Genomic DNA, 24,357 nt, shown 5'->3' on the forward strand with positions numbered 1-24,357 from the left:
TTAAAAAAAAGGGGGGGTCCTTTTAGATGGAGGAGAGAATGGCGTTTGGGCTGGTCTGCGAGGAAGTGTGACAAATATTTACGGTGAAGGGAAGGGCTTCCAGGTGGAAAGCACAACCCAAGCAAAGGCAAAGAGGCAGAAAACTGCTGGTTAAGGACAGTGGGTGCATCGCAAATCTTTGGAAACACCCGGAAAGATTCTCAGGGCAGCTCCCCAAGGCGGCAGAGGCCGGCGGGCTGGCGGGTCTGCGAGGCGGGACGGCTCAGCTGGGCGCCGGCTCTGCGCTCCAGGCTCTGCGCCCGCACCCCGGCCCCGCCCTCTGTGGCCGGGATCACGCGCAGGGTCCTCGCGAGCCAGCAGGCCCCGCCCCCCGAGGGGGCGGGTCCGAGGCACGCAGGCGCAGTAGCATTCCGGCCCCCCCGCCCCGCCCCGTGCCCGGGCCCGTGGGCCCCGCCGCGGCCGCTTCGCGCAGGCGGCGTCGGCGTCGGCGTCGGCGACGTAGGGCCTGCGGGCGGCCGGTCCGCCGCAGCCTGTCACCGTCGCCCCGGAGTGGCCGCGCCGGGGCAGAAATGCTGCTGGTCGGCTGGTGCCTGCTTTGGCTTGGCTTAGTCCTGGCCGCGGTCGGCGCCTCCCTTGAGTCTGCGGCGCCTGGCAGCTGGACCACAGGTGCAGCCCTAGCCCTCGCTCAGATTGCGGGCTCCCTACCTCCTTCTCTGCCTACGTCCATCCTTAACTTCCGGTCTCTGTCCCATCTACTATTCCCTATAACACCCATCCTTCCTTTCCTCCCTCCCACGATCTTTTCTTCCCCCCCATCCTTCTCTGCCTCCCTAAATTCTTCTTTCCTTTCCTCTGTCCTTCCCTCCCTCCCCCCCCATCCAGGCTTGAGGCCATGCTCAGAGCCTAATTCTGCCACCCAGGACTGGGGCTTCTTCCGTGCTCCCACTCCCACCCTCCCTGAGGCACAACCCTCGTCTCCCTCTCCCTGGCTTGGTTGGCGGGGCTGTCCAGGGTGCAGGGGCCAGCCTAGGGCCACTCAGTACCCGAGCACCAGCCGGGGCTGGGGGTTCATTGTCAGTGGAGGTGGTCTCCCTGAATCTCCTCCCTCCCATACAGCTCCTCTGAACGTCCTTCTGATCATCGTGGATGACCTGCGCCCTTCCCTGGGCTGTTACGGGGACAAGCTCGTAAGGTCCCCAAACATCGACCAGCTGGCATCCCACAGCCTCCTCTTCCAGAATGCCTTTGCCCAGGTATGTCTGGGGACCTCTAGGTGTGGGTGTGTGCCTTGTGCAGTGGGTTGGGGGGATGGGGTCCTTTCAGCTATGGTCAGATGGCACCGACTGGGCCAGGCATCTCTGGAAAATGGTGGTAGAGAGAACCTGGTTGTGTTCGGGCAAGGAAGCTTGTGCCTTCAAGCTTGGGCGGAGGTTGTCCCTTGACCCTAACACGCTCGGGATGGTCCTGCCCAGCATTCTTCCCCAGAGGGGATTGCCTGGTGCTGAGAAGGAAGGGGTGTTGCAGAATGGCACTCTCAGCTCTGCGAACCGACCTTGGGCCAGCACCCTGCGGCTTGCCATGGCGGCCCTCACGGGGCAGCCTTTAAGACCCTTGCTTCAGTGCACCTGTGGGATACCATCACACAGGACACAAACATCTGCTTGTCTGAGGGGCTGAGTCCTCTCCTGCCTCTTTGTGGGAAGACTTGTTCCTGGTGCCTGAGTGAGGCCCTTATCCCAGTGGTTGGCTTTGATCTGCATGACTCAGCTGCCAAGCTGTTTTGCCGAGGACTCTTGAGGTTGCCTGGTTACCTTTTAGCATCCAGCCTCTGTTTGCCTCTGAGGACGTTTCCCTCTGCTTCTGCTCCCTAACAGCAAGCAGTGTGCGCCCCGAGCCGTGTGTCCTTCCTCACGGGGAGGAGACCAGACACCACCCGCCTGTATGACTTCCATTCCTACTGGAGAGTACACGCCGGAAACTTCTCTACCATCCCCCAGTACTTCAAGGAGAATGGCTACGTGACCATGTCGGTTGGAAAGGTCTTTCACCCCGGTACTGTGGGCCGTCCAGGGTCTGGGTTCTTTTGTGTTTTGTGCCCAAGGGCTGGAATCCCCGTCTGGGGGCTGGGGCTGTCTTTGCAGAGGCCTGTTTGGGCTGGGTGGACACCTCCTTAGTCCCTGCTGTCTCTGTACCAACTACTACTTCTCACCTTAGCTTCATGCTCTCACCGAAAGCGAAAAAGGGTAGTAGGAACTTTTTCCTCTCGGCAACTAGTCGTGGTGCTGTTTGGTTCCTTTGGCTTCTCGGCCGGAAGGAGGGGCACCGGCTGGGGAGGTGGCAGAGTGGCATCCCCGGCTCTGACCTGACTGACCCTCTGTGGCCCCGGATCCCTGTCAGTACAGGGAGAGCAGGGCGGCTACGAGGATTTGCCAGTGAAGAGGCCCGCACTTGGGCGTGGCCGCCCATCCTCTCTGAGTTAGGTCAGCAAGAGGAGTGTCAGCGGGCGCCCAGGGCCCGAAGGGGGAGCCAGGCGCCACCAGGGCCGACTTCCAACACGGCCTGAGAAACTGGCTCTTTTTAAGGCCAACATGAGAATGACGAAACACAAACTTTAAAACTTTTTTAAAAACCTGTTGAAGTAATGCAGGGTTATTTGACAAAAAGTTGGGGGGAAGTTGGGGAGGAGAGTATAAACTAAAGGGTATGAATTACGTGTAATTGCACCACACTGAGGAGGGCTGAAGTTTGATGTTCCCTCATTCCAGGCGTATTCTTTTTCTGATTTGAGATTTTCCCGTGTATAGAGTTTTATGTTGTGAACGTCTTACACAGACTTCTCCCCGTATGGCTGCCCTTCATGCATGTCATTTTTTAACAACAGCACAGTCGTCTCATGGACAAATCCACTGTACCTCAGTCTCAAGTTGATTTCAGGTCTCCATTGTCACACGTACTGCTGGGATGAACGTCTCTGTAGAGGGCACTGATGGACAGTGGCACCAGGGATCCAGGCTCTCGGGTTCCAGTCCCAGCTCTGCCACTTCTTAGCTGTGCGCTTGACCTTGGGCAAATCGTTCTTCCTCTCTCAGCCTTAGATTCCTTCCCTGGCAGACGAGTCATAGCTGCTTGGATTACCTCCCAGGTAGCGCCCCAGTTCCAGCAGTTCGAGGGTGTGAAAGTGGGTTGAAAGCCCACTTTATACGACAGTAGCGCTTGTTGCTAAGGACGATGACTTGAGCGTTTTCGGCAGCTTTGCCTTTGCTCACCGGTGACATCGGCAGGCTCAGCAGCCTTCGGGAACCCAGCTGGCCAGTCCGGGCTGAGGATGGCATTTGGCTGGGCGAAGTGGGGCCCGGTTTCGGAAAGTGTTCCTATGAGGAATCATGTGTCCCCAAAAGCCCACCATCAGCACTTTCTGCAGTTGGCACTTACAGCCTGACAAGGCCTTGCCTGACTGAGCACGGCAGGAGGGGAGAGACAAGTTTGGGGAGAAGCGGAGGTAGGGCAGAGGGAAGGCCGTGCTTCAGGAAGGGAGGCTGAGGAAGGCCCGAGTGGGGCTGATCATTAGATTGTGGGGTCGGGCTGTAAGCGGCATGTCTTACCCAGAGAACGAGAGCTTAGCCTGCAGTCCTTGTGGCAACCTGCTTTTCGGCTGGGTCTCTGTTCTCACGACCTTGCCTGCGAGGCAGGGACCTGTTCCAGGAGGACAGCAGCTGCCGTCCGTAGACGGCCGGGGACGTGCCAGTTCCGGCGCTGGCCGCTCCCACAGGCCTCTCCTCAGCAGCCGGCTGGGGGGGGGGGGTTTAGCATCAGCGTCGTTGCCTGGGGAGGAACTTGAGGCTTACGGAAGTCAAGGAGCTTGCCCGAGGTTGCGCGGGGGACACGGAGCGGTGCTGAGATTTGACCCCGGCTCTGTTGGCCCGCTCTGCTCTTGCCACTGGGCTTGCTGTGTTGCTAAGCCCTCCACCCACTGCCCCCGGGCCCTCCGGTCCCGCCTCGCCTGGTGCTGCCTGTTGGAGCCTGACGGTCCCGATGCCGGGGACGCTCTTTCTCCTGTGGTTCTTTCTACCTGCACCACCCTCTCTGGTCCCCCCGTCTCATCCCCCTAGGCGGCGCTTCCCCTCAGATCCCACACAAGCCTCACCGACTCCTCACTTGGCCCCCGCTGACCCATCGCCTCTGTGGCTCCCCCACTCACGCGGCACCTCTGCTCTCTAGATGGCTGGCCAGCCTTCTGTAGTTTCACCGTTCTTTTCTCTTCCCAAATCGACTACAAACTGCTGCACTTAGGGCCGGGTTTCTGCTTCCTGGATGAGCCCTGAACCTGGGGTCCTAAGGCCTGGGTTTGAGTGCCAGCTCGCTTATCTGACACGCGGTTTGGTATCAGTCTAGGCACTGACCTTCCCTGAGCCTCCCCTTCCGCCCCTGGCCCACGGTGGTGCTGCTGCCTCTTTGTAGGGTCGGGGAGAGGCTCCAGCAGGGGCTCTGTAGGGCCGCGTTGCTGTAGCAGGCCGGCCGATCCTACCGTGGTGGGTTTCTTCCTCAGAGCCTCGCATGAATCGCCGGGGCTTAAGGGACCGGGGGGTCAGATGCCTAGTACTCAAATAGAAACCTAGAGAGTGGGCTTTAATGGGGACTTCTCATCATCTGCCTAAGCTCTTGATTTCGTAGATGAGGAAGAAGTCCCAAAGGAGGGAGATGGTGCTTCCGTAGCTGCTCACCAAGTTCTGATTTGGAGTGGGGAGGGCATTGAGGGACGCTTCAGGTTGTATTTAATGACTTTCTTCCCCCCCCCCCCTTAAGGAATATCTTCCAATTATAGTGATGACTCTCCGTATAGCTGGTCTCTTCCACCTTACCATCCCTCCTCTGAAAAGTACGAAAACGCCAAGGTAAGGATGTGAAAAGGGTACTGTTCTGAAGAGGAACTGCTTTTTTCCTGTGTAGCAGGATTACGCTTCACTGTCGCGTATACCTCACGCTCTTTCAAGCTGGTTGTACAGCGAAGTTTGTGGGTTTTGTCTGTGATCATGACTTGACAGAGACAGGTGTTACAATCTTTTTTAAATAAGGTTTCATTTCTGTGTTTGGCAGACAGCACAAGTAGGGGGAAGCGGCAGGGAGAGGGAGAGGCAGGGGGGCCTGATGTGGGGCTCCATCCCAGGACCCCGGGGTCATGACCTGAGCCCAAGGCAGACGCTTCACCGACTGAGCCACCCAGGCGCCCCAGAACTTCATTCCTTTATTTTCAAAGATTTTTATTCAGTAACCTCTACAGCCACAGGGAGGCTCAAACGCCCAGACGTGGGCACCTGGGTGGCTCAGTCGTTAAGCGTCTGCCTGCGGCTCAGGTCACGGTCCCGGAGTCCTGGGATCGAGCCCCGCATCGGGCTCCCTGCTCGGCGGGAAGCCTGCTTCTCCCTCTCCTTCTCCTGCTCCCCCCGCTTGTGTTCCCTCTCTGGCGGTGTCTCTCTCTCTGTCAAATAAATAAATAAAATCTTGCAAAGAAAAACCCAACCTTGAGATCAAGAGTTGCATGCTCTACTGACCAAGCCAGCCAGGTGCCCCAAAACTTTGTTACTCTTTATGGCCAAATAGTATTCTGTTGTGTGGGTGGAACACATTTTATTTATCCGTTCACCAGTTGATGGACGTTTGGGTTGGTTCCACTCTGTGGCTACTCCCCACGCTACTGTTACAAACGTTCACAGACACGTTTCTGTGTGGCTTAAGGTTTCTGTTCTCTTGGGTAGAATTGCTAGGTCAAGTGTTTGTGTGGACTTGGGTTTTCATTTTTCCTGGTGTCTCCCTAGGTGTGCAATTGCTGGGTTGTGTAAAGACACTCTTAACTGTTTGAGGAACCGCCGGCGTGTTTTCCACAGCAGCTGCCCTGTTGCACACCCCCAGTGGCTAGGGATGAGGGTTCCCGTCTCTTCCTGTCCTCGCCAACACTTGTCCAGTTCTAAAATTTCTAGCCCTCCTAGCACGTGTGGGGCGGTACCTCACTGTGGTTTTGACTGGCATTTCTATGATGAGTAATGACACGAAGCATCTTGACATGTGCTCGTTGGCCACTTATCTGTCTTGTCTGGAGAGACATCTATTCAAGTCCTTTGCCCATTTTTTAATTGGCTTTCTTTTTCAATTACTGAGCTGGAGGCAGATTTGTTTTGATCATGAGTTTCCATGGGTTTCCTTTAATTAATTATGACCTGGAGACAGAAGATTAACAGCAAGAAGCCGAGGGCTGGTGGATTTCTGGCCCCCGCCTGGGCAAGAGAGGCTTCTCTGTTTCAGTTCTCCTTCGTGTGCGCCCGGCCAGGGTGCATGAGGCGGACTTAGAGGGCAGCTGCTGTGAACGCTGAATCCACTGTGCGTGCACACCAACCTTCGTGACTTCTCTTTCTTGCCCCTACAAGAGCTGACTTGATCTGTTTTGCCTTGAAAGACATGTAGGGGGCCGGACGGAGAACTCCATGCCAACCTGCTTTGCCCTGTGGATGTGGCGGATGTGCCAGAGGGCACCTTGCCTGACCAACAGAGCACCGAGCAAGCCGTCCGCTTGTTGGAGAAGACGAAAACGTCGGCCCGCCCTTTCTTCCTGGCTGTTGGGTATCATAAGCCGCACATCCCTTTCAGATACCCCAAGGTGAAGAGCTGCCTGACGGCTGACCCCACACCTCTGTGACAGCTGTGTCATTTGCCGAAGGAGGGGTTGGTGTAGCGGGGCCGCTTCCTGCCGTCCCTGGTCACCGGGGGTGCCCGATGGCGCTGTTGTGCTTAGGGGCTTGAGGACGGGATTCAGAGGTCAAGGCTAAGAAGTAGGCTTAGGGCATGTAGGCATCTTGTTGGAAATGCTCGGCTTCCTCCCTCCCCACCGGAGGGTTTTATTTCTTTTCCTTGAACTCGGGGAGCATGTGTTGGGTTGGACGGTAACATCGACATGGAGAGGTCGGAGCTGGCCGCCGATGCCCGTGGTGAGGCACAGTCCATGGGGCACGATTCCAGGGGCCGCGAAGCCCTCTTCGGTAATTGGCATCCCCCTGAGCCTGGCACGGGAGACCCCTTCCACATATGGTGCTGCGTTGCTTGTTGCAGCCTGAGCTGTGCTTGCCTGCCCATCCTTTGGAGTGTATAGTCTCTTCTTTTCTCAAGGTCTTTTTCAGTTCTTCCCTGTTGCGTCTTCCCTGGGCCTGAGCGGCGCGTTCTTTTGACTTTGTAAAGAATGCCTCTCCTTTGTGATGGGAGTGGAAAGCCAAAGGCGTGCTCTCTGATGCGGCGCTTGGCCCAGGGGATCTCACCTTCCTGGCCGGATCTGTCCCCGCTTTGACAGAGGGAGACTCACTTCTGCCTCCTGGGCAGACAGGAGCTCACCTAGCCGGCCTAGCTGGTCCCCTTAGCAAGGCCTGCTTGCGAGGTTGGCCTTTGGCCGGCCCCTGGGCACCTGGACCCTGGGAGAGTCCGCACCGCTCCCCAAGCGAGGAGTGGCTCCCTGTGCCCACACTGTTTACGCACACCCCTGCTCTCCCACCTAAAGTCTGTGGCGTCGACAGGTGCAGGGAGAGGGGGGCCTGGGCGGGCAGCCCCAGTAAACAGCCCGCGTGCTGAGGCTATCATGGGCCTCCATGGCGACAGCATCTCACGCACGTCACACAGCTCATTGCTGGGGGAATTAAGCCCATCCTGTATGACTTCACTGGGAGAGGATTCTGGAAGCTTGTGCCTGGTTTTCCCCGGGCTTTGCTCATGTGGCTTTGCCCTGTGCTGATTGCGTTTGGTAGCCGCAGGTAGGACTGTGCCAAGTTCTGTGAGCACTCCTGAGGAGTTTCCAAGCCTGAGGGAGGTTTTGGGAACTGGAAACCCCCCCTAGCCCTTTTACAGCTGGAGGGGAAGTAGGAAGTGGGGCCAGGAATAGGAGGACGTTGGTTTGGATGCAGAAAGAGCTGTTGCTGCTGGGTTCATAGGAAACGAGCGGCATGGTTTCATTACCGTGGGCATCGTGTGACAGTGACCTCAGGCCTGACCTTCAGGGAGGGCAAAGTACCTGGGGAGTGTCAGTGAGTCACCGTGCAAACACGTCCCGGGCTTAGAGAGAAGGCAATAGAGAGACCCAGCGAGTCCCAGCCTTGTGCCTTTGCTGAAAGAACGACAACCCGGTGTCTTTGTGTGCTTTTCCCCCAAGGAGTTTCAGAAGCTGTATCCCTTGGAGAACATGACCCTGGCTCCTGACCCCCAGGTCCCTGCTGGCCTCCCTTCCGTGGCCTACAACCCCTGGATGGACATCAGGCAGCGGGAGGACGTCCAGGCCTTGAACCTCAGTGTGCCCTATGGCCCAATTCCTGTGGATTTTCAGGTACCAGGGACATACTTGGGGGAATTGCTGGGCTCTCGGGGATGGCCTGATGTCTTCGGTGACCCCCCGCCGCAGCCATCGTGTCTTACTCAGAATCTTCTCTGTGCTAGGTGTCTTCTGAGGCGCTGGGGCTGGGCGTGGTCTAGAGGAATTTAGGATATGGGAAGTACGAGGTGGATATCGTCTGCCAAGCCTGGTCTCCGCTTGTAGAGAGGCGGCGGGGGGCGGGGGGCGGCGGGGGGGAGAGTACATCTGGAGATTGGGTGACTGACTGAATATGGGCACTGGGGTAGGGAGGAGGTCCGGATGACCCACTCACTGACTCACGGAGGGTGCTGTGGAATCCACGTGACAGTTCATCAGCTGTAGAGTGGCGGGTGGCTACTGTGCAGCCCAGAATGTTCAGTTTGCTGGCACTTGCACGGCCCCTCTGTGGGAAGGCCTACGTAGGCACCTGTCACTCTCAGGTGGTGGTGTGCTGGGTAGGGCCTTGACACGGAGGGGAGCCAGGGCGCCGACGTGGCCAGTGCCATCCAGCTGCAACAGCTGATGTCCCTGTGCCATTGTGTGGAGGCGGAGTAGCCACAGAGCTAGACTCCTCAGCTGACTCAGCAGTCACCCTCTCCCTGGAGTGCAGAAAACATGCCGACCGGTGCTCTTTCTGGAATATTCCATAGGCAGCCTGCAGTGGAAGGTAGAGGGCAGTGGCTTTAGAGGGTGCTTCCTGGACCGCCTGCATCGGAATCCCTATGAGGGCTTGTTGGAAGTACAGCATCCTGGCCCAACTCAGACTTGGGGGATTGGGAACTGGAGGAGGGGCCTGAGAACTGGCATTGGCAAAAGCACCCCTGGCAATTCGGATGCACGCCGAAGCCTGCAGATACTGCCATAGGGTGCGGTTCAGAACAAAACAGAACATCCAGACGTCTCTTGCTATTCAGAGCTGTTTGGACATTGAGGGTTTGGGAGGTGAGGGGTGTGCACCCCTCGTGTCCGCGGGACTCCCAAGGTTCACCTGGCAGCGGTGAGAGTTGGGAGAGGAGCGGCTTCATCACGTGGCTCTGTCCCTGACTTCCCGTCATGGGGGTTTTCTGAGAGGAGGTTGCTCGGATGGCATCTCCGAGCCTGCACCCAGATGCCTTGCCTTGTGAGTGCTGGTCACTTAAAATGTCCCTTTAAAATGGACTGTGTCCCAGGGAGGGTGCTTAGTGTCTTCTGTGTGTCATCTCCTCTGGTCCCCGCGGAAACCCGGTGAGGTACATGCCGTCCCTGTCGTCCAGGTGGGGAAACCACAGGCAGGGAGGTGTGGTGACTTGCCCCAGCTCACGGAGTTGGTGCCATGGGGGGCGGGGGTCCGAATTCCCCACTGGAGACGCGGAATGCTAGAGCCTCGTGCTTGGTCTTGTCGGGGTTCTTAGCAGCCTGGGCTCGAACTCCCTCCCGTTCTCCCCCATACCAGCTGCATGGCCCCTGGCAAGTCCCTTTGTCTCTCTGAGCCTGTTTCCTTATCTGTAAAACGCAAACCAGGCGGAGGAAGGTTTCCGGCTGGGAGCATAGCGCACCTGCGAAAGCATCTAGGATGGTGCCGGCCGCGACTGAGGGCTCCTTCAGGTGCCCTCCTCCCCGCCCCCACCCCTGCCCACGGGGGCTGTCGCCGCCCAGAGGACCTCCCTGGTGTGCTTGCATGCTGCTCCCCGCCCCGCATTCACCTTGAACTTTGGCCCCGCTCACTGCCCTCCGGCAGCTTGGGGTGCCTGCGCCCAGGCCGCATCTCCCTGCAGCCTTGAGCCTCTCAGTTCTGCCCTCTTCCGCCTCCAGCTCCCTGGCTCTGCTCCACGGGACGGAGGGACCTGAGGGCCCACCCTCGGGGGTGTGCCACCTCCCAGGCGGGCCCCTCCTTGGTCACCGCCCCTGACCACAGTCTCTTCTTCTCACAGCTCCTTCACTCCACGTGCTTGTTCCCCACACGCCTCCTGGGGATTGGGAGTGGGGCTCCCAAACAGGAGAGAGGGTTCTCCTCTCCCCCTGGGCTGTGCTCCTGGGCAGGTGGCTTACTGTTCTCGCCAGCCCCTCGGTACACTTGTGCCCCGATCCCAGGACAGTCCAGCCGCCGCCCTGCTCTCAAGCCCAAGTCCTGAGGCTGCTGGGCTGCACCCGTGCAGTCCTGAGGTGGAGACACACGGGCCCAGCCTCCAGCCCCAGCAGCCCACCCACGAGGGCTCTCTGCTCGGGACTCTCTTGCCCCGTGTGGCTGCTCACCTCCTGTCCTTTACACCTCTCCTCACCATCTCTCAGCAGATGCCACCATGCCCTCAACGTGCCCTTCGAGGGAGAAGGAGGGGAAGGTGGCCTTAGTGTCCGTTCATTCTTCATTCGCTTCCGCCCGGCCTCCTGCCTCCCCAGCCCACTCAGCGCTCTTACCGAGGTCGGTACCGGCCTCGGCGAACGAAACTCATCCTTGTGGGGCCTAACCTTCCCGAAGCCCCTGCTGCTTTCTCACCGTTGGCTGGTGCCACTCCTCCTTGGCCCCCTCGCTGGTCCTCCTGGGCCCCCGCTGCCCCCCCCTCCCCTGTCTGTGTCTGCTGCTCTGCTGGGTCAGCCCCAGGGCCCCCACCGGAACCTTCCTGCCCCCTCTCTCCTCCTATCCCGGTCTTGCTCCTGATTCCAGACATGTCTGTCCACTTGCCCGTGAGGGTCATTGCCACGCAGTTGCCCGTGGGGACCTGGGCTTCCGAGGACCCGTGGGGCCACGCCACCGCTCCTGCTCTTCCTCGCCTCCTTCCTCCCCCTCGTCCGCTTCTTGTGCGCCCCGTGCCATTGAATGGTGCCACCGGCTGAGCAAGAAACCTGGAGTCGGCCTGGGAGACCTCATCGCCCTCCCCGCGGCTCCCCGCCGGCTCCCCGCCGGCTCCCCGCCGGCTCCCCGCACTCCTACCGGATCTCCCTGCATTCCCTTCACATCCGTACCGCCCTCTGGCTCTGTCGTGTCTTCCGTGACCCCTGCAGTCGGCCTGGGTTCGATTTGTTCATGCGGCAAGTGTCCGTCAGGCCCCTCCTACGTGCCCATCGCTGATCTAGTGCCACTCATCCCCTGGCGGGGGGGCTCTGGGCTGTTGTCAGACTCACTCCCGTGAAGCCCAGATTGCGTCAGCTCGCCTGGAGTCGCCTCAGTGCCTCCCCTGGCCTCCAGCCTGCGTCCCTCCACCGCTCTTCTGCCTGCCTGCCGGGAGGTTGTTAGACGGGAGCCTCAACGTGCCAGCCACAGTCCGTGAGGACAAGCAGTTGCCGGCCTGCCGGGTTAGAAGGTAGTCAGAGGAAAGGCCCCCCCATGGCCATTGTTGTAGGCTCAGTTGTGTTCCTCGAAAACTTAAAAGTCCTGACCCCCTCAGAATGGGGCCTCGCTTGGAACCGGGGTCGTCGCGGGTGTCATCATGTAAGATGAGGCCGTACTCGAGTTAGTAGGACGGGGGTCCCCGTAAGAAGAGGAGAGAGACACACCCGGGAAGAAGGGCCATGGGGGGATGGAGGGAGACTGGGGTGATGCGGCCACAAGCCCAGGAACACCAAGGCTGCCAGCCACCAGCAGCAGCCGCACCAGACGAGCCCCTCCATCAGAGCCCTGGGGGAGAGCGTGGCTCTGCCGACCCCTGCATCTCAGGAGCCGTCTCTCGCTCTAAGCCCCCCGGTTTCCGGTTGTCGGGGGAAGGAATAGAGCTTCGTTGGGTCTCTGGTGCCACCCTCAGCAGAGCTTGGCGTAATGGGGCTGGGGGGGAGGGGAGGGGTGCGTTTTAGTTTACATGGTCACCTCCTGGGACCCGTGAGAATAGGTGAAGGAGACAGAAAGGGACAGTAAGTGGCACATCCGTCTGCTGTGACCTGTGCCCTAGGGTGAAACCTGATTTGCCTCGAAAAGAACCTTCCTTTTGGATCTGCTGCGGACCCTGGATTTTGCCAGGGGCACGTGGGCCCAGGGACACAGGTGGTGGGGAAGTGGGCTTTTATGTTTTGGCTGAGCGAGTCAAGGGCACCGGCAGAGGTTGACACGGCTCTGTGCGCGCGGTTCAAGTGACACTCACTCTCCTCCTCTAATGTGCAGCGGAAAATCCGCCAGAGCTACTTTGCCTCCGTTTCGTACTTGGACACGCAGGTTGGCCACCTTCTGAGTGCTTTGGATGATTTCCAGCTGGCCAACAGCACCATCGTTGCATTTGTCTCCGATCACGGTAAGCATGTCCCGGTCCCCTGGGGGAGTCACTCAGAGCACCTGGACTTCTCCGGGGAACGTGCTTTTCTAGATCGCCTTAAACACAGGCATGTTCTCCCTTGGCAGTCGGCAGTGCCCCAAGTCTGGGCTCTTGAGGTGCTTTAACGACGGCCCGTTAGTCCTGGGACCCCTCTCCGTCGAGGTGGGGCCTCTTTTGGGTCCACGGAGCATCTCGGATGCTTGGGTGGGGACCTCGTAGACCCTTTTCTCCCGGGTGAGTTCAGCAGGAACTCCCCCATTTGTATGGGGAGCCCTTTGAAACCCGTGCTTCCAATCTAGAGGGTTGGAGGACTATTTAGTTTTTCCTGGGAGGATCCAGAACAATCTTGGCACGGCCCAGCAAGGCCCTCGGGCCTGACTTCACGCCTCCACCCCCAGTCCCCATACTCTTTCTGCCGAGAGCCTGGGGCTTGCAAATGCTTTCTGTCTTTTCAGGCAGTTCCCCACGTTTTCCGAAAATGGAAACAATTTCTTTAAAAAAGGTTCTTCTTAACTTGAAAAATGTTAACGTGTCCAAGAATAGAGGATAAACCGCAACCCCCAGGCCCTGTCACTCTGCTCCCCAGTTACCCACTCCCGGGGGTCTTGCTTGGCTCGTCCTCCCCCCTCCCCCGCCCCCCGAATTATTCTGAAGCAAATCCCGGGCTGTTTAGGGTTCTGAACAGTATCTCTAAAAAATTTAGCTCTTTGAAAATGTGACCATGCTACCGTTATCATACTTAGAGTCAGGAAAACAGTTCTTGAGTATCGTCAACTACGCAATGGGACGGTACCAACGTGTAGTCGCTGTAAAAATAAAAAAAAAATAAGCATAGAGAGCATATAATGTGGGCCCGGAGCACCCTTGCCCTTTTATCCCGCCTGCCGGGGCCGGCCTGGCGCTGACAGACCTGGGGTCCGTTGGCCAGCCTCCGGTTGTGCACGTACACGTGGTTGTGGTGTGTTGCGGGCGGGTGAATGTATGTAATAGGTAGGATCGATTGTGCTTATCAACTCTTTTCTTCCCTGGTTTGCTTTTTTCCACTCAACGTCACGGACGGTTCTCCATGTGATTTCTCACGGCCCTACCTTAAGCCTTGCAGAGGCCCACGTTTTTTTTGTCACATATGGACGTGTCATAATGTTTCGCTCTCTCCCTAATGGTTTGCCATCCGCTCCTGACCCCTCTTGTCAGTGCTCAGTTTCCTGTCCCGGCGCTAACACAATCCCCTGTGCCCGGGAGGAAGGCAAGGCCCACTCGGAAGCTCTCTTTGCTCTAAGGCCGCCGCACTGATTACAAATGGCTCTTCTCAAATGGCCCTCCTGAGACTCCCTGCCTCCGAACCACAAAAGCCTCTCGAATCCGCATATGGCAGCTTTATGTGGCTTTGGTTGTCTTGTAACATGAAATACTCAAGGTGCAATCTCTGTCTTTTATATTTTTTATATCAAAAAGGGTGCTTAGAAGCAGCGTTAGAAATCTCCAGCTCGAGTGGCCAAGCTGTCTTTGGCAAGGAAGGTTTTCAATCAGGGTTAAGAGGGTTGTGTTTTTCATGGAGGTTAAGGGTCTGGAATCAAGTTCTGTTTTCTCTGGTCTGTGCTATATCTTAAACATTGAACAAGGTATCTCTGAGGCCTTTTTAAAAGGCGAGTGATTGGGGCGCCTGGGTGGCTAAGTCATAAAGCAGTACTTGGGGAAGATCACCTTGTTTGTGGTAATTACAGAGGAGTTTCTTCGATGTGATGAGTTTTTGCTTCCTCTGGTTTCTACACCAGGGAATGAAATGGTATCTTGAATGAACAAGCTGAGCTGTGATGTCATGATTTGTTTTCTGTTATTCTGTGCTTTCGGTGAACCAGGGTGGGCCCTAGGTGAACATGGAGAGTGGGCCAAATACAGCAATTTTGACGTCACTACTCGGGTGCCCTTGATGTTCTACGTTCCCGGGAGGACAGCTCCGCTTCCAGAGGCAGGCGAGAAGCTTTTCCCTTACATCGACCCTTTCGATTCCGTCTTGGAATTGGCGGAGCCAGGTATAAAATACGCCGAAGTGATAATTGCCTGATAGTAAACTCCCTCTACTTTATATGCAAACCATCTCACCGATTCATAGCCCGGGGCTTACCCGGCCCCGTCTTCCTTGTCCAGGGTTGGCATTCCTGGGTACCTCTGGGTCCGGGAGGAGTGGCAGGGCCAGAGCCAACACGTACGGCCCCGGTCCCCGAGGAGCCTGGAGAAGGGGGCGGGACGAAGGAGTAGGCAGCATCCCCGGGGTGAGGAGGACTGTCGTGGTTGAGATGACCGTGTGTGCTCCGAGGCTCAGAGGAAGGGGGCGGCAGGCTCCTCCAGGGCAGGAGCCTGCCCCCCGACAGACGAGCAGAACTCCGTTACCCGCGCACCCTTCGGGCCGGGACGCAGCCCCTCATGAGGGGGGCGTTTGCCACACTGGCAGCTCAGCAGTCTAGCGAGCCACTAGACCTATGAAGTCGGCCAGGTGACTCTGCGTCTGCCCTGCCCTCCCCAGCAGTGCCGGGCACCTTTACTTTGACCTCCGCGTGCCAGTCCGTCGCAGCCTTGCAAACGACACTGATAACCTCTCATCTCTAGGTGGGAACCCCCAGGCCTGCAATTCCTTCACAGGAGCGATAGACCCGCGGTTACCCTGGTCTCTGCCTTTCCCCAAAGCTCCAGTTCAAAGAAAACGTTTCCAGAAGTGTCCCTGGAACAAGATACCCCTTGCTGCCGCATGGGGCGACCTGTGTAGGTTCTTTGCCACTTCTTTCCTGAGTGGATCTGCTCGGCACCAGAGAGGAGTTGTGTATGAGTTAGAGTGCTTTTTCCATGAACTCTGCAAAACCAGGTGGCCCCCTTTCTGGACTTCTGCATTTAATCCATCTAAATCCACTTAACATCTAAATCTTGTCCTTTATATTGATTTTCGTTGATTTTTTTATTTTTTTTTCCTGTTGTTGTTCTGGCCCATCATCCCGGCCTTTCTGGATGTTTCCAAGTTTGCTTCATATGGCCCAGTTTTATCTTCTGTACATTTGATTTTTGTGTGCTGCGTACTCTGTCTTCTTTGAAGTCACTGATAACAAGCTGAAACCATCAGGGCATGAGTATAGCCCGCTGTTTGCTTGGAGAAATCTGACAGGTTGAGAATGTTTTTTTGAAACTTCTTGGGGGAGCTGCTCAGCAAGTGGTAAATTCATGTACCTGCACTGTTCCCAGTCTATTCCGCAATTTTATCTCGAGGCTCTAGCTCCTCTCTGAACTTGGGGCTGGGATTTCAAACAGCCTGGTCCAAGCCCGAGCTGGGCTTCTGGCCTTTCACTGTAAGCCTTTCTTTTGACCCTCTTTCCCCTCTGAGGGAATGGCCGTGCTTACTCAGGCCAAAAAATTGTGGATTCCTCCTCACCCCTGCCTCTCTCCCATCCTCCCTCCACACGTGATACGGAGTCTGCCCGCAAGCCTGTGGCTCTCCATTCAGTCTGGCCGTACTGCTGCTCACAGCCTCCTGCTGCCACCTTGGATCACCCTGCCACGTGCGCTGCTGGATTCCTGCAACAGCCTCCTGAAGTCCGCCTGCTTGTGCCCTTGGCCCGTTGGAGCTCTTCCTCCTCCTCACGATAGCCAAAGTGATCCTGTCAAACCCCGAGTCGGGGTGTCGCAGCCCTGTTCTGGAGCCCTCCGTGCTCCCGCCTCACTGAGGGAAAGCCCATTCTAATGGCCAACAAGACCTGACGTGATCTGGGCCCCCATTTCTCCCTGCCCTCATCCTCTTACAAGCATTCCACGTAGCTGTCTTTGCAACAGCCCACAGTCTGGATTTGTCTCACTGCTTCCTCATGACTAGATTCAGGGTAAACATTTTTTGACACGTGCACTACACGTGAGGCTGTGTGCTCCCATTGTGTCACGGCGGGGGCACTTCCTGGTGGCCTTCGCCATTGCTGGTGGGGCCAGATTGGATCACCTGATGAAGGTGGTCATGTCAACCAGGTCTTGCCGGTGTAGAAAGTGTCTTTTTTAAGCTGCTTTACTTTTCTTTCTTTCTCTTTTACTTACCAAATGTGTAGGAAATAAAACTGGGCCGTATAAAGCAAACTCTTAAAGATCCAGAAAGGCCAGAATGATGGCTCAAAGCCCAGATCGGTTGTAACAGGAATCGGTATGAAGTACAGGATTCAGACTTTTTTTAAAGATGGATCAACCACAGTGAGACGTCGTTTCATACCCATTCTCAAAATAAAGAGAAACCGACAGCGCCGGCATGGCGTGGAGAAAGTGGAACGCTCACATTGCTGGTAGGGAGGTAAAATGGTGCGGCCACCGTGGAAATCGGCTTGGTGGTTCCTCACAGAGTTACACGTAGAGTTACCATGTGACTCCACAATTCCACCCCTAGGTAGATCTCCCACAGAATTAAACATAGGTATTCAAGCAAAAACTTGTACGCGAAGAATGTTCAGAGCATCCCTCACAATAGCCAGAAGGTGGAAGCAACCCGTGCCCATCGCCGGATGAATGGAGAAGCCACGTGTGGTCTCTCCGTGTAGTGGCATGTTGCTCAGCCTTAAAAAAAGGCGGGGCATTCTGACACCTGCTACAACATGGGGCAACCTCGAGGACATTGTGGTCATTGAAGGAAGCAGCCCTAAAGGGACAAATACCATGCGATTCCACTTAGGCGAGGTCCCGCGACGAGTCCAGTTCAGAGAGACAAGAAAGTAGGGTAGTGGGTGCCACGGGCTGGGAGGAGGGGGAGATGGGAAGGGAGTGTTCGGTGAGGACAGATGACAGTTCCGCAAGGTGAGAAGCGTCCTGGATACGGAAGTTTGGGGACGACCGCACAACAGGGTGGATGTTTTCAATGCCCCTGAACGGGACACTACAGAACAGTTAAGATGGTAAACGCGATGTTGTTTGTAGTCTGCCACAGTCTAAGGGCCATGTGCTGACGTCCAGGAGGGAGTGATCTGCAGGGTGGTACTCCTGAGGCTCCGAATATCCCGTCCCCCAACAGATTTTTACCCATGGTTAGGGCTTCTGTTGGTGATCCTTGCCTGAATCAGTGATTACACAGGTGGTTCCAAAAGTCACAGAGTTTTACAAGTGCCAACCAGCTGTGGGCACCTTCGTTTTGCATCCTCCTGTGGGGTGAGGTGCCGAGTTGGCGTTGTTCCTAAACTCGTGGGCCCAAAATAAATGCAAGAGAACAAAAGACAGCGTAGGGAGCCCAGACATGCTCCCTTCTTCATCCTGTGAGCTCTGCAGGCTTCTGTAAAGTAGTCTCTTCAGCTGGGTTGCTTCCCGTTTCAGGCCGGCAAGTCACGGACCTCGTGGAACTTCTCTCTCTCTTCCCCACGCTCTCGGGACTTGCGGGACTGCAGGTGCCACCTCGCTGTCCCATTCCCTCATTTCATGTCGAGCGGTGCCGAGAAGGCCAGAGCCTTGTGAAGCATTTCCGATTCCAGGACCTGGAAGAGGACCCGTACTTTCGTGGTAATCCCCGTGAGTCCATTGCCTATAGCCAGTACCCCCGGCCTGCAGATTCCCCCCAGTGGAATTCTGACAAGCCAAGCTTGAAAGATATAAAGGTCATGGGCTATTCCATACGCACGATAGACTATCGGTACACTGTGTGGGTTGGCTTCAATCCCCATGACTTTCTGGCTAACTTTTCTGACGTCCATGCAGGGGAACTGTATTTTGTTGGTTCTGACCCTTTGCAGGATCACAACATGTACAATGACTCCCAGGGCAGAGACCTGCCCCGATCACTGATGCCTTGACTCCTGCCGACTAGCGAGGGGGATGAGTATCACTTGCTCCCTTCCATCTGGGGAGAGGGCGAGTTGCGGCTGGCCACTCGGTGATCACCCGTAATATTGGAAGCAGCCTGGGGGGTAGGCAATCAAAGCGTGCGTCAACAGTTTCACCTAAGACTATGGAATAGCCTAACCTTTTTGATTCTTTATTAATTAGAGTCTTTATTAATTTCTACTTGGTAATCGGACTGGGGCTAGGCCGAACCATTTTTTCCTTTTTTGGACAATCACAGCTTGCTTTTTGAGTGGATAAGCGTAAAGGGAGCAACTGAAAATTGTCATGCTTTTAGCCATCGAGACCATAATAACCACACATAACACTGTACTCAAGAAATACTGTAATTATCTCTGGAATTTAGTGCATTTCAAAAAGTAGCCATTGGTCACATTAGGTTTCACATGAAGTCCCTGGTTCTTTTGTTTATAATTATTTAGCCCAATATATTCAAAATATTATGTCAATATTTCAGGTTTCAGTTTTGTAAAATGTGAAGTTAAATAGTAATGCTAGATGCTAAGGCCTTAAAGTCTTGTCTTCAACTTTTGTTAATAAGATTGCAAATTTTCAAAATCCGAAGATAAAATGTGCATGAAGTGATTATGTGGAATTTCTGCATCAAATAATAAATAATGCTCAGTAAACTAGAGGCATGAGATATTTGGGAAGTTCAGTTAGAAATGTTCAGGAACTTCTGGCCCAAATAATAGTTTGTTAGCAAGTAATATGACCTTTGATCTCAACGATCACCTACTGAAAGGCACCGTTTTTCACAGTGGAAAACATTTAAAGGCATAACTGTATCCATGAATTGAGTCACTCAAAACTGCTAGTGTTCTGCTTCTTCAGGAATGGTTGGTTGCAGGTATCCATTTATCCAGGAGGCAGGAAATACTCTACTTCTAATTGCTGATTAAAGACAACACCAATTTTATTAAATTCTGAATTATCTTGAGGATTGGGAAAACTTCATTTGGTGTATATATAATATTAGGTCATTTCTAATCCCCCAGAACATAGTTCTGTATTCCCTAAATATGAAAGTAACCAGAAAGGCAGGTGGTGGTTATAATAAGCTTAGCCTGCATCATCTTAGAAAGGATGGGGTAGTCACAACTCATATTTATAACACGGGGAAGCTGGTCAGTTATCAGTAGTCATCAGAGGAGTCAACCACGTTCTAAATAAACATCTTACGTAGTCCTGTATCGAAGTGAGTAATTTCTAGTAATTCTCTCTTTACAAGTGCTTCAGTGTTTAAAGGTAAATGCTTGTGAAAGAAAATTCTTCAGCAAATTAGGTTAAGTTACTTAAGTGTATTAAATTGTAACAAAAAAGGCAAGATATTATAGTAAAAGATGACTTCAAATCAGTAATTTCAGGCAGTTTTTTTTTTTTTTTTTTTTTTTTTAGTTAGCCTACAGCAGAGGTATATATGGTAACACAGCAATCTTCGAAGTGATTAAGTGACTTAGTGTCCTGGCAATAGCAGTTTCTAGCTGGAAGAGTGAAGGGCCCTAATCATCTCTCCCGATCCTGAGGCTCATCTTTCTTCTGGAAGCCTCAGCTTTACTAGTAGATGGGTTCCCTGGGCCCTTTATTTCTCCTTCTTCATCCTCTTTATTGCTGTCATCACTTCCACTAAGATTTTTACAATCTAGTCTGTAAATTCCTCGTGACATATTTTCAGTGTATTTAGCTTTATCTCCTACTCCCCAGTTATAATGATAAGTTTTAACACGGGCTTTTATTTCACATCCGTTTGTTGCTCCTGTTGGCTGCAGTGTGTACACTCCATCATTTTTTCTCACTTTATTTCTTGAAACACAGTTGTAGTATCAAAAATCTCCCAGTTCTGCCCTTGCTGAAGTTGAAAGCTGAACTGCGCCAGAGAAGAGTGAAGTGACAGCTAGGTCGGGGGTGAGGCTGCCCTTCTGGCAGTAATTCACCCGTGTGACCAAAGCCACAGCCAGGGCTGGGTCTACACGGGGCGCTTTTGTCTGTTGATCTGTTTCTACTGCAAGTGCTTCTGTCTCCTCTCTCCTATGCAAGGACACTGGCCGAGTGCTTCAGCTCTCCTTTGCTTTTGGTTTCTCTGGGCCTCCCTTTACAACCTCTCTCCTGTTAGAAGCAAAGCCTGCGTTTCCCGTTCAGTGGCACGCTCTTCCATATCGTCTCACAGGTTATGGGTGGTTACTGTTCTTGACACCGAACCCAACGTAGATCCAAGTTTTCTTTCCTTTTGTGCACGTCTCCCGCACACGTTGGGATGAACAGCTACTTTCTGGTTTTCACACGTCAGAGCTGACCACATTCCTTATCCTGACTCGGCCCAGAGTGAGCACATCTCTGTGGCTCCACACAGCCTTTCTCTTCCCCCTGAGCTGGGCACGTTTTCTTCACGGTTTGTAGAAAGCCCCATTTCACTCGAGCGGGGCTTCTTGCATACAGTTCAGATGAAACCAGAACTAGCGAGCCCAGAAAATTTGAGTGGCCCTGTTTCAGTGGCTCACAAACAGGAGGGGTGCGTCAGAGCCACCTGAAGGCTTGCTACAATTCAGCGTGCGGGGCCCCGCCCACAGAGCTTCTGCGTCATTGCGGCTAGGGTGGGGCCTGAGAATGTGCATTTCCTACAAATTACGCTGCTCCCCGCGAGACCAGACTTTGAGAATCACCGCTCTTCAGTGTGTGCTGTCCAGTGGCCACTAGGCACACGTGACTGTTTAAATGAATTAAAATGAAATAAACGTTTCCAAAGCAGAATCTCGGTTAGGCTTGCCGTATTTCAAGTGCTCATCAGCCTGACGCGGTTAGTGGCTGCCTTATTGGAGAGCACAGATCTAGAACCTTTCCATCGTGGCAGAAAGTGGAACGGAACTGCCCTAGACTAACTCTGAACGTAAGCCGGGTCCACCCAGTGGCTGGCAAGTTCCCCCTGGGGGCTGATTGTCCACCCTGTGTTTGCGTGCAAAAAGGCTCGTCCAGAGGCGCGCCAAGGCTGTTTGGTTGAAGCGCGGCACGGGGAGCACCCTCTGGCCCTCGGCGCTCTCCTCCCCCAGTGCTAGTGCCATCGCCATCACCAGCCCTCTCACCTCCTTCCCACGTAGCTTACCTCCCCTCCTCTTTCCTCCCTTGCTCCTGAAGAATCCACGTGTCTTCCTGAACTCCCTTTTTGACCCCACCCTCTGCGAACACCGCCAGTGCCTACTACGGGGTCCACACAGACCTTCGCTGAGCAGTCAGAGTCTTCCCTGGCTCCACAAAGCCCCTTTCCTTGGCCGACCAGTGTGCACGCTGGTCCCTGACTCTCCTTTGCCGATCCCTGCCTCCCTGCCCGCCCTAGCTTGTCCCCTTCCCCTTCCGTTCATGACCATTCTTCACACTCACTTCCCCCGTCCCCACCATCTCCACGAGGCTGGCACTCTTGTGACTCTAGACCGTGTCGTGGCATGAAATGAACAGGGACATCGCTATCATGAGTCCTGTGGCCACTTTGGAAAAAAGGTATCTTTTTTTGAGCACAAAGTTAAAGTGTTAATTATAGAAAAACTGGAAGACAGAAATGTAGTTAAAGGCAAGAAAATGCATCAGTATTTTGCCCCAAGATGGTCACTTAATATCTTGCCTTCTTTGGGCTATGAATTTTTTACATTGCTGTGGTCGTCTTATGTGTTTTATCTTATAGTTTTATATTCTTCTTTTTCTCACTAAATATTATATGTGGTTACTACAAATTTCTGCAAAGATGCTTTATACTGATGGTAATATATTTTATTGTGTAGCTTTTCATAATTAACCTTCTCTCAATGATTGAAAATTCAGCTTATTTCCAAATTTTCGGTATTGTAAATAACGCTGTGATGAACAACTTTGCGAATAAAATATTTTTATGTATTTCAAATTACTCCCTTAGGCTTGTCTCTCTGTGCCAAATTGTCAAAAGCTTCTCTCTTTGGCCACTCTCCCCACTCTTCTGCTACCTTGGGGTAGTAAAACTAAAAATAAGGCAAGCATACAAATAATAAAAACCATAAAACCAAAAAGCCCCCACCCCTAATGATAAGAGGTGAAAGTGGTATCCTGTTTGACCTTGTAACTCTCTGCTTCTCAGTGACCTTGATCATTGTTCTCTTTGTAAAATTGTTGGGTGTTTGTATTTCCAGTCATGTGAATTTGCCTTTAAATTTTGGTTATGGGTTTCACTTTTTAAAATAAACAAATGGCTGTTTTCCTGTCTGATTCTTTTTTTCCCTGTTAAACATGGAGACCCTTCCCGATCTGGAGATTGAACAAATACTCATTTTCCTTTGCTGTTTTTGTGGTTTGCTTTTATACTCCATCTACCCCTGTCTCTTCACCCATTTTCAGTCACGTATGCTCATTCTGTAAAATGCGGAAGATGTGGAAAATGGTGAGGATGAGAGGAAGAGCCCCTTCCGGAATACAGCCGTTGTGACATTCTTGCATTTCTCCCTGCTCTTTTCCTGCCCACATACATACGCACACAGAAGGACATTTGTGTCTTTACATGGAAGAAATCTATTACACCCAATCCTGTAGCCTGCTTCTGTGATCTAAAATAACATTAGCGACGCACCTGGGTGGCCCACTCGGTGGAGCGTCCGACTCTTGATTTTGGCTCAGGTCATCATCCCGGGGTCGTGAGATGGAGCCCAGGTCGAGCTCTGCACCCAGCACAGTCTGCTTCTCCCTCTCCCTCTGCTCCTCCTTCCTCCACCCTGCCCGGGAGGCATCAGTGAGGCCGGTCCCTTGCCATCATTCAGAGAAATCTTGCCCTCTGTAGCCAGGGTGAGGCTCCTCCAGCCACCTTGCTCATCTCGCAGCACACACCCCAACATTTTTAACTGATTAAGACTGGGTATCTACTCAAAAATAATTAAAAGCAGAGATTGGAACAGATAACTGTGCAGCCATGTTCACAGCAGCATTATTCACGATAGCCAAAAGGTAGAAACAACCCAGGTGCCGTCAGGGGGCGAATGGAGAGACAACAACATGTGGTCTATCTGGACAGTGGAGCATTATTCAGTCTTCAAAAGGAAGGAAACTCTGACTTACGCTACAACTTGGATGGCCCTTGAAGATACTACTCTTAAGTCAAAGAAAGCAGACACAAACTGATGAATACTGTATGACTCCACCTCTGTAAGGTTCCTAGAGTGGCCAAATTCATAGGAACAGAATAAAGTAGAGTGGTGGTTACCGGGGGCCGGGGAGAGGGGGACATGGGGAGTTAGTGTTGAATGGGGACAGCGTCAGGCCTCACTGTGTGAGGGGCTTTGGGCGTTAGTTCTCAAATGAAGCTCAGCCCCTTCTCTTTGCCCAAGTCCGGCCTGCACACTACAGCTCCTTTGAGGAGTCTCTTGAATTCTGGCCTGGGATGGCGTGTTGACCTAGAACCCAGCTGCCCCCTTTGGCTCCGCCCAGTATCTCTTTTGGCCGGAGGTATAGTCCATCGTGGTTGAGCCTGCTGTCAGCCCAGCCCCCTCCCGCCCCAGTGCACTCGGTGTCCCCTTACCTTGCCCGGGCAGTCTCTCCCGGGAGACTTGAGACATGAGAACTTGAAGCCGAGAGGGTTGTCACTAGTCGGTGCCCTCAGGTCGCCTACAATGTTGCCGTGATGGGTGAGAGTCCCCACTGCTCTTGGCACCTGCTTCCCATGTGCTCCTGAAGCTCCTGCTGGTATCCTGTCCACCTACCTACCCGGGAGGGCAGATGCTGCTTTCCTCTCGAGTGTTTGCTGAAGTCCAGGCAGTCTGAGGTGGTGGAGAGCCCATCCTCAAGGGCTTCGCTTGGGGGCTGTTATTCCATGTCCCACCCAGGATCGCTGGCAGCCACTGGTGGGGATCTCTGGATTCCAGACAACGGTCCTAGGCCTCTGATGGGGGTGATTCCAGGCTGGAGAAAACA

At 54.1% G+C, this 24,357-nt stretch overlaps 1 protein-coding gene across 1 annotated transcript; it reads left to right on the forward strand.

Annotated features, from left to right (window-relative positions):
* Positions 1 to 454: 454 nt before the first annotated feature.
* IDS (iduronate 2-sulfatase) lies at positions 455 to 22,656 on the forward strand. Its single transcript, XM_088028618.1, has 9 exons — positions 455 to 666; positions 1,117 to 1,253; positions 1,875 to 2,052; positions 4,804 to 4,892; positions 6,449 to 6,649; positions 8,183 to 8,353; positions 12,450 to 12,576; positions 14,457 to 14,630; positions 17,920 to 22,656. Exons 1-9 carry the CDS (start codon positions 570 to 572, stop codon positions 18,390 to 18,392), a joined length of 1,647 nt encoding a protein of 548 aa, XP_087884744.1. The 5' UTR covers positions 455 to 569; the 3' UTR covers positions 18,393 to 22,656.
* Positions 22,657 to 24,357: the final 1,701 nt, after the last annotated feature.

The sequence above is a fragment of the Eumetopias jubatus genome, unplaced genomic scaffold (assembly GCF_037043125.1).
Source record: "Eumetopias jubatus isolate StellerSeaLion01/CBP00866 unplaced genomic scaffold, mEumJub1_p1.0 scaffold_11, whole genome shotgun sequence".
In the NCBI taxonomy this organism is placed as follows: Eukaryota; Metazoa; Chordata; class Mammalia; order Carnivora; family Otariidae; genus Eumetopias; species Eumetopias jubatus.

Bases quoted from the DNA above. Each gene is read 5' to 3' on its own strand.
- IDS (XM_088028618.1), top strand. From the start codon at position 570: ATGCTGCTGGTCGGCTGGTGCCTGCTTTGGCTTGGCTTAGTCCTGGCC. The intron at 667-1,116 runs GTGCAGCCCTAG...CCTCCCATACAG, and splicing joins GCCTGGCAGCTGGACCACAG to CTCCTCTGAACGTCCTTCTG. The intron at 1,254-1,874 runs GTATGTCTGGGG...GCTCCCTAACAG, and splicing joins TCCAGAATGCCTTTGCCCAG to CAAGCAGTGTGCGCCCCGAG.